At 39.9% G+C, this 9,651-nt stretch overlaps 1 protein-coding gene across 1 annotated transcript; it reads right to left on the bottom strand.

The window, feature by feature from the left end:
• Nucleotides 1–2,040: 2,040 nt before the first annotated feature.
• LOC103094135 (probable E3 ubiquitin-protein ligase TRIML1) lies at nucleotides 2,041–3,777 on the bottom strand. Its single transcript, XM_056821033.1, has one exon. It carries the CDS (start codon nucleotides 3,775–3,777, stop codon nucleotides 2,041–2,043), a length of 1,737 nt encoding a protein of 578 aa, XP_056677011.1.
• Between the last annotated feature and the right edge of the window lie 5,874 nt (nucleotides 3,778–9,651).

Genomic DNA, 9,651 nt, shown 5'->3' with positions numbered 1-9,651 from the left:
GGACATGGAAGACAGGAGGAGACAAGGCAAATAAAGAGTCAGAGAAGAGAAAACACAAGGTAGATATGAACTGAAATAAAGCAAAATGAGCAAAAGTAGGAGAATGTTGTATACAATAATAGTAATATTTTAACTATAATCTACTGTGTAAGACTTAGCTACTTCGATCACACCCTGGCCATGGTGAGGGAAAGGAGCAAGTGGTGGGTAATGTGTGCCAGGTGTCTGGGGAGGGGTGGGGCAGGGTGGGGCTCCAGCCCATGTGCAATGGAGGAGTGCCTGGAACTGGTTACTAGACACTTTTAGCACCCTGAAAAATATAGCAATGACTTTACTCACAATTTTCCCCTCTACGTACTTTTGTGAGACCTTATTCTCAGGATTAAATAATATCAAAACCAACAAAAGAAACAAATTGACAGGTGAAGTTAGTAGTGCTTGCTTGGGCTTGAAGTATACAAAATACCAACCTTCAATTAGCCAATGAAATTTAGCAACAAAAAAGTCACTAATAGGCAGGTTAGTTAAAGAATTCCCCTCCCCCTCACTTATCTTAGTTCACGACCCCCTCCACATACAAATTAAATAATATCAAGACCAACAAAAGAAACCGACTGACAGATGAACAAAGAAATCACTAAGCAGGTAAGTTAAGTAATTAGTTTTTGGTTTATTAAATACAGTTCTATATTAGAATTATACATTTATGTTAAACTATAAATATTGCAAAATTATGGATTTTTTCTTGAAGTGACACACAACCCGAGTTATGCTCATTTTTTTTTTTGGTGAATTTTGACACACCAAGCTCAAAAGGTTGCCCATCACTGGCATAGATTGAAGTATATTTTGTCTTTATCTATTTTAATGTTGTTGTTGTTGTTTTCACAATGGCTAATGAGGAAATGTTTCATCCATATAATAGGTATCATATTTCTTGCTTTCTCAATGGGTCAGTGAGAGGTGGAGGGAGAGAAATAATTTGGAACTCAAAATGAAAAAAATGTTTAGAAAAGATAATTTGAAGAGGGAAAAAACATTAATCAATTTGTGAATTTGAATCCAACTCCTTTATTTGTTTCAAACCTGTGAGCTACCCTTCATTTAACCATGGATTCTTTATATCTTACCTTTTCATTTAATAGCTAGCATTTTAATTTTTGAAGATCATTTCATACTTATTACATCATTTGATCCTTATAACAATACGGTGAGATGAATGCTTTTTTGTCACCATTATATAGTTGAGGAAATGGAGGCAGGTTAGTCATCACTCTGTTGCATAGCTAACAAATGTCAGGGGCAAGATTTGAACTCAGGTCCTCTTTATTACCACCCAGGACACTAAACACTGTGCTACCTAGCTTTTCTTTTTTTTTTAATTTAGTTTTTACTTTCCCACATTAAATGTTGATACAATTTTTGGTAATTGTTTTCTTATATTTCATGATTCAAGTTCTCTTCCTCCTTTCTACCCTTCCCTCCCTCCCCAAGATGCCTGTTAGATGACATAGGTTGTACATGTATTATCATACAATAAATATTACCATGTTTGTCAAACTGTGAAAGGCATATATTGTTTAAAATTGAGAAAAAATTATGGAGGAAATAAAGGGAAGAATGGCATGCTCCAATCTGCATTTAGACTGAGAGTTTCTTCTATGATAGTGGATAGACTTCTTCATCCTGAATCCCTTAGAGTTTCCTTAGATCCTTGCATTGCAAATAACAGTTGTCATTTACAACTGATCATTGTATATTATTACTGTTTCTGTGTGCAAGAATATTGCTTTTTCTCAGCAGCACGTGCACCTTCACAAAAATTGATCATATGAAAAACCTCACAGTCAAGGGCAGAAAAGCTGAAATATGAAATGCATCCTTTTCAGACCATAATGCAGTAAAAATTACATTCAGCAAAGAGCAGCAGAGAGATTACAAAATTAGTTGGAAATGAAATCATATTGTTCTAATGAATGAATGAATGAAAAATCATGTTGGGAATTGTTATGAATTGTTTGAGATGGCAAATCTCAAAGACTAATTTTGATCAATATCCCTCCCCTGCCTACTCCTGGGGCAGATAATGAGAGATCCATGGGTGATTTGTTCATTTGGAGGGTACAAAGAGAAAGAAGGGTGGAGAGGCCCATGAAAAGCAACTCTGCGAGGACTGTAGAGTAGGGTTTTGTCTACAGCATTGTAAAGTGCTATGTGTCCCCTCTCATAATCCAAGAAAATGCCCAATTTGTGTATAGGTGGGAGGACATGAATATCATCATAGGAATTCCAGGAGTCCAAGCCATTTCCAAATCGGAAGCCGATCGAGGTATACTCGGCCCAAACCAAGATCTGCCTCTGCTTACTGTCAGTTACTTGACAGATGCCCACTTGCCAGTGAATGGCATCTCCCACTTCTACTTCCCAGTAATGTTTTCCAGAGATGAAACTCTGCATAGCCAAGACAGCAACAGGGAAGTCAGAGAGTTGTGGGTTGTCAGCAGGCAAGTCCTGTGGGGCACAAACATATCTGACTCTCTTCAGATCACTGGACACCATGAGCCAGGAAGAGGCGGTTTCAGGGTCCAGAGTTAAATCCCTCTGGAAAGTCTTCAGCATTTCTGCCATGCCAGGGATGGAGAATTTGGTCCATCTTGGCAAAGCAACCACTGGTTCCTGAAGGAGTAGCTCCTCCTTCCTTCCCAATGTCCTCCTCCCATCCTGGAGCATTTCGATAAAAGGCTTCTCAAAGTTGCCCTCTATTTCTGACATCACCATTTGCAGATTATGGATGAGCTGGGACAGTCTAGCCTTGCTCTCCTCAAACATTGCCAAGTTGTCTCTTGCTTCCTGGTCCAGACTCTGCAGATGCAGCTGTTCTTCCTTCAACAAGAACTGGTGCCTTTGTTCATAGTCACACAAAACCAACTCTTTCATGGCCTGGCCCTCCACCTTCTCTTGTGCTTCTCTCTTTCTCATACACTCCAAATCGATTTGAATCTCATCCTTTTTTCTACTTAAAGTTTTCCACATGCCGGGGGACTTAAGCATTTCCTTGGCCTTAAAATTATTCTCTGCCTTGAAGATCTTCATTTGAAGACTGTGGATCTGATGGCAGAGCCTGGCTTTGTTCTCCTGAAACATTGCTGAACTGTCTCTTGCTTCCTGGTCCAGTCTTTGGAGATGAAGTTGTTCTTCCTCTAAGTAGAACTGGTGCATTTTCTCAAATTCAGATGCAACCGATTCTCTCAAAGTCTGGCCCTCTAGTTTGCAGCAAAACTCTCTTCTTTTCTCATATTCCAACTCCTTTTGAAATTTCTCCTTCCTGTCCCTTAAAACATTCCATGATTCCTGGAGCTCTGCTATGCACTGGCCAGCAGCCTTCTCCAAGGGCAGCATTTTGTGCTCCTTGTGTTCTGTAGATAAAAAGCAAGACCCACACAGGGGTTTGTGGTCATCCTCACAGAACAGGTTCTCTTCTTTGCCATGTTTGTCACAAGTGGTCAGGCCCCTGATGCTCTGCCGGAAATGAGATTGAAGCATTTTGACAGTGATAGCCAGACTCTGCAGCCTCTTGTTGCACACAATGTCTCCAGATTTAAGGACCCTCCAGCACACTGGGCAGGTTGCTACTGTGTTGGCTTCCTGCAGACACTGAAGACATTCTCTGCAGAAGTTATGGCCACATGTGTTTATCACCGGTTCAGTGAAATAGCGCAAGCAGATGGGGCAGGTGAGATCCACTTTGAGGCTTTCAAACAACTGTTTGGCATCCATGTTCTCTCTCCTAGGCCTTGTTTTCCTCTCCAAGGATATTCCACTTAGGAAGAGCACTTCTCTCTTTCCTCTAAGCTCTGGCAGCAAGAAATCACAGGGTTCAATTGCTGGGATATTTTACAGGGCTTCCCTTGTTTAGGCCTTCCCCTTTCAACTCCTGAGAAAGGTGAAATTCAGCTCAACTCCAACAAAAGCTCCCTCAGGTCCCAATCTCCACGTGGAAGTCCAATAACCTCTTTGATATGGTTCTCACCAGTGTAAGCCTTTTCCTTCAATTCCAGTCATCCACTCAGAAAGCCTCCAGCACAGAATCACCCTTACACAGGAGAGTCTCTTTGTTGAAAGAGCCAAGGAAGAAAAAGCAAGAATCTTCTCCTGGTCTCCCTTTTTATAGTCCCTTTTCCATGTCATTTCCTATCTTCTGAGGGTGTGAACTCTTATCAAAAGGATTCACAAGTTCGTGACTGAATTTCTGAGGGTGTGAACTCTTATCAAAAGAATTCACATGTTCTTGACTAATTAGGTTTCTGAGGGTGTGAACTCTTATCAAATGAATTCACTAGTTCCTGACTGCATTTCTGAGGGTGTGAACTCTTATCAAAAGGATTCACATGTTCTTGACTAATTAGGTTTCTGAGGGTGTGAACTCTTATCAAATGAATTCAAAAGTTCCTGACTGAGTTTCTGAGGGTGTGAACTCTTATCAAAAGGATTCACAAGTTCCTGACTGATTGAGTTAAAAGGGTGGAACTCTCTAAGTAAGTGACTTGTGAATTCTCTTACTGGATGGCTAACAGTGTTAAAGTAGGGGTGTTTTCAGTTTTGGGTTAATTAAATTAAAAGTTGCTGATTGATAGACAAAGAAAGTTTAATTCATACTTCACCATCCCCCCTGTGATTCTTAGAGAAAAATGTCAACTCCTGAGATGGGTGTGAACTCCTGTGGTGTGACAGTGCTTCTAGGCTCTGTTTTTGGTGAATTCTCACATTTGTATTTAAACCTAGTAATGCAAAGTACCATAGTGTTCACAAAGGGGCTCACAACTAGGCAATTCAAGCCAGAACTGTCTTCTACCAGTACAGTTTGGATAAGGGGTCAAATGATTTTAGTTTTCTTGTATTCATTAATGTATGAGAGAAAAAATTATGAGGCTCACTATAAATGAATAATTTTATTAAATCAAAAGAAGTAGGGGGAAAAGATGGAAAAATAGGAGAGAGACATATAGGTTATTTTCCTTGCTGCCCCATTTAGTTTGCCATATTGCCCCCATTAGTGCCCCTAGCCAAGCTCACAGGGAAGTCCAGTCATCAACAAACATGGAAGAGAAGAGCTCAAAAATCTGCTCTTGCCTCAGTTTATCAAACTTTTTCTCTGCCCACTAACTCTTACACATCATGTCTTGGGAGATCACTGTGTCTTTCTATTTTGCCTGGGGGGCAATCTGGGGAGCAATGTGGGAGACATCCCCTCTGCCCCCATCTCATGATCTCTTGATTCTATTTCTGTCTTTTTCTGGCTACCATTTTATCCTCATGACCCAATCTACTCAATGATTTCCTTCACACAATCCTCCCCTCCTGGTCAAGTTCAGGCTCATGCCAGGAATGGAGGTAGTATACAGGAGATAATGTCATCTGTGGCACCCCAGAAAGGGGGAGATGGCAAATTTACTTTACCCTCCCACCCATTCTTTGGGAGACAAGCATGTTAAATCCCCTTACTTTGGTTTTCTAGGAGATTAATATGTCAGACCTCCCCAATGAATCATTCTACATATGGAGCCTATACATTTAAAGATTCTCTCACTAGAGGGGTATAAAATATTATACCTTGCATAGAAGGGATTACAACAATTTGGGGAATAAGAGGGAAAGAAAGAAGGGGAAAAATGATAGATGGGCATATTGACAAAAAGCCAATCAGGGGACACTCCCCTTTGGCATAAGAGTTTATAATCAGAAAAAATGATAGGTTCAAACCCCTTCAGTTCAGTTCATTATATCCAAAAGTTCACTCTGGATTACTTGATGTTGGGTATGATTTCTAAAGTTATCCTTATTGCATCTTCTCCCGAAGATCCACTTCCTTGGTTCAGGGTGTTGGAGATTTTCTTTTCCTAAAATTACTTTTAAAAGATCTTAAACTTTGGATTTTAGGATAATTCTATAATTACTGACAGTAGGAAATTGGATAACTTATCAGAAAGAGATTTACATGGAACCCCTGTGCTAGCACTAGTTATAGGATCTGGTGCTGTTAGCAACTCCATTGCCCATACCCAGTTCCTGGTCAAAATTCCAGGCAAGTAAGGAATGTTTGAGGTCCCAAGCTTTGACCCAAGAACTGCAGATCAAAGTCCTAGTTGTGCCTACAAGGAAGCAGGGGCCCTTCCTAGGTAAGGACCAGAATGAAGACCAGGAGAATAGTATGACTATCCTTCCCCAGATCACACCAATTTAAAAGCCAGAAGCCCATAATTTGCTCTCTGCAAGAAATATCTAGCCATCTTTTAGCAAGAATGTCAAATTAGACATGGTTCAGCTCTTCTTCTGACTTTCAATTTCTCACTGGAGAAAATGTTATACATTACAAGAGCCAATACGTACCTTAGTGTTTATCTTTAGTCTAAAAAATATGATATTCTTAACACCCTCTCCCCCCTGCCTGCCATTTCATGACCTTCCCTGCAGAAGTATGATGGAGCTGATTGCGTAGGACAGAAGACCATTTTATATTTTTATCCATTTTATGAGTCATCAGAGCAAAAAAAAAATCAATGCCTTGCTTATCAGCCTTTTTGGACTTGCTAAGCTGGTCTTCAATTGCAGACACAAAGTCTGTCTGTCACTGGCCCAGTCTTCAAAATTTTCTAACTTGGTAGAACCTTCAAGAACTCCTAGAATCCTTCAAAGTCATACACTGATGTTTTTCACCACATTGTGCCATTGATCTAGGGTTCTCAGAGGCTATGTCAACACCAAGTAAATTCTGATGAGTTCTACAAAGCCTGGAAACACCCTGTCTTAAATGGTACTAATGAGAACTAGAAACAATATTCCACATAAGAGCTGAACAGAAAACAGACAGACTAACACCTCCCTTGTCTGGTAACTAAACGTGTATTAATGGCAGAACAAGGTCTTCTTGTTCAGTAGTTTCAGTTGTGTCCAACTCTTTATGACCCCCCACATGGCAAAGATTTTGTGGCATCTTTGTGGTTTATTGTTTCCTTCTCCAACTTATTTTACAGAGGAAGAAACTGATACAAATAGGGTTGTGACTTGACTAGGGTCACATAGCTTGTAAGTGTCTGAGGTTAGATTTGAATTCTGGTCTTCCTGGCTCCAGGAACTGGTATTGACTGTACCACCTAGATTAAAAAAATCACAGTTTTTAGAATGATAAAAAATCACTAATTTAACCATTTGGACTCTAATATAGCACTAACTTTTGACTCTACAATTAAAATAATATTTTATATGGAATATACATACCACTAAAACACTTAATGGTTTCCCTGAAATAATTGTTTTGCAGATCTAGTTCCCCAACTTGGACACTTAATGCAAATGATTTTTTGAACCCAAGTGCAGGCCCTTATTTTTTCTATTGGGTTTCTTCACAATAGTTTCAGCCCAATGGTCTACCTTGTTATAATCTTTTTTTTAGAGTTGGCTTCTGTTATCCAATGCATTTAGCTATCCCTCCCAGATTTGTCTATCTATAAATTCCATGAATATGCCATCTAAGCCTTTGCTTGAATCATTGATAAAAGGGATAAACTGAAAAGACCTGCCTTGGTTCAGGGAGTTTCTATGCTTAAAACGTCATGGGCCCTTGACATATTATTCTTTATAAATGTGAAAATGATTTGTAATTTTGAGGCAGTTGATTCTTTGAATCTGATGCTCTATCCACTGTGCTACCTAGCTGCCTCCTTCCCCTTGTAGAATAACTTTTTCCTTTTTTTTCTTACTTTTTTATTGCCATCCTTTTTGGTTATTGTCATACATAACCAAAACCCCCAAATAAATCCAAAAATGGGAAAGACGACTCCAACAGTTCTTTCTCTGGAGGTGGAGAGCCTTTCCTGTCATAAGTCTTTCAGGATTGTCCCAGATCACTGCATTGCTGAGCGTAGCCAGGTTTTCACAGATAACCATTGTCCCATATTGTTGTCACTGTTTACAATGCTCTCTTGGTTCTGCTTATTTCACTCTGCATCAGTTCCCGTAGAATCTTTCCAGTCTTTTCTGAAATCATCTTGCATATTATTTCTTATACCACAATGGTATTCCATTACCAACATGGACAATAATTTTTAAGCACATAAAACTAAAAACAAAAACATGATTACAAAGGAAAGCAATTATACTGAAATACAATGATCAAAATATTCAATGTACCCAGTTTAAGGAGTCATTAAAATATATCCATGGAACCCTTAGAGTTAAGTATACTAGTATGTAAAATGTATTTTCTCATTAAAATGTTGTTTAAAATGGTGAGGATGAAGAGCCATGTCATAGGCATGGAATGAGTACTGGCTTTGGAATTAGAGATCTGTTGTTTTTTAGTTGTATCTGATACTTTGTGGCCCCATTTGGGGTTTTCTTGGGAAAGATACTGGAATGGTTTGCCATTTCCTTGTCTAGATCATTTTTACAGATGAAGAAACTGAGGCAACTACCGTTAAGTGGCTTGCCCAGGGCCACACAGCTAGAGTAAGTGTCTGAGGCCAGATTTGAACTCAGAGAGACGAATCTTCCTGACTCTAAGTCTGGCACTCTCTCCACTGCACTGCCAGCTGCCTCAGATTCAGAGGATCTCAGTTCAACTATTCACTCTCTACTTAGACAAGTTTCTTCTTCTGTCATTTCATTTGCCCTGTTTATAAGATAAGGGGACTGGATAAGATTTCTACTAAGGTCTCTTGGGACTCAGAAATCTCATTTTGGGTTATGTAGGAAACTAATCTAGGAAGAATTGTTTCTCACATTGTTTTTTAATAGAAAATATGTTCCCCCTTCCAAACAACCAACTTAAAAATGAGCTTTTCCAACCCCAAAGTTCCCTTCCCTTCTGCTGCCCTTAGACAGATTTCCTTGGAATGGTTCCAGGCAGACAAGCTCTGGAGGAGGATTTTCAGAGAATAACAATCTGTAACTTCCCTTGACATTCCATTCCATTTCTTGGCAACTTTTACTATAGGGAAGTTCTTCCTTATATCAAACCGGATTCCCTTCTCCTGTCATCTGCCCCCATTTCCTCCTCCTCTTTCCTGTGTGGGGTCTTTATTCTCGCCAAGTAAGCAAGTAAAAAGGAAACAAAAGGGAGCTGACAATTTATTGGTTAAGATTCTCTCCTCCTGGGGGCTAGGGCTAGGGAGGAGGGGTTCAGAGAGGAGAAAGTAAAACGTATTATAAGATATATTTGTATGAAAAGTTTAGTGCTTAGAAAGCTTTTCTTCCTCACTGATACTTCTTGGAACTCTCAGATTCCTTCAGAACTCAACCCAAGGGGAAGCAGGAGGGCACAGTGGAAGAGTGCCAGGCCTAGAGCTGGGAGGACCTAGATTCGAATCTGACCTCAGACACTTCCTAGCTGTGTGACTCCAGGAAAGTCCCTTAACATGGTTGCCTAGTCCTTACCAATCTTTCATCTTAGAACTGATCCTGGAGTGTGGGCAGCTAGGTGGCTCAGTGGATTGAGAGCAGGACCTAGAGATAAGGTGTCTTCAGATGCTTTTTAGTTGGGTGACCCTGGGCAAATCACTTCATCCCCATTGCCAAGCCCTTTTTGCTCTTTCTGCCTTGGAACCAATACACAGTAACAAGGAAGACAAGGATTTGTTTGTTGGTTTTAAAAAA

This window comes from Monodelphis domestica, chromosome 3 (assembly GCF_027887165.1).
Source record: "Monodelphis domestica isolate mMonDom1 chromosome 3, mMonDom1.pri, whole genome shotgun sequence".
NCBI classification, from domain to species: Eukaryota; Metazoa; Chordata; class Mammalia; order Didelphimorphia; family Didelphidae; genus Monodelphis; species Monodelphis domestica.
Note: the sequence above shows the minus strand (reverse complement) of the source record. Positions and strands in the feature narration are given on the sequence as shown.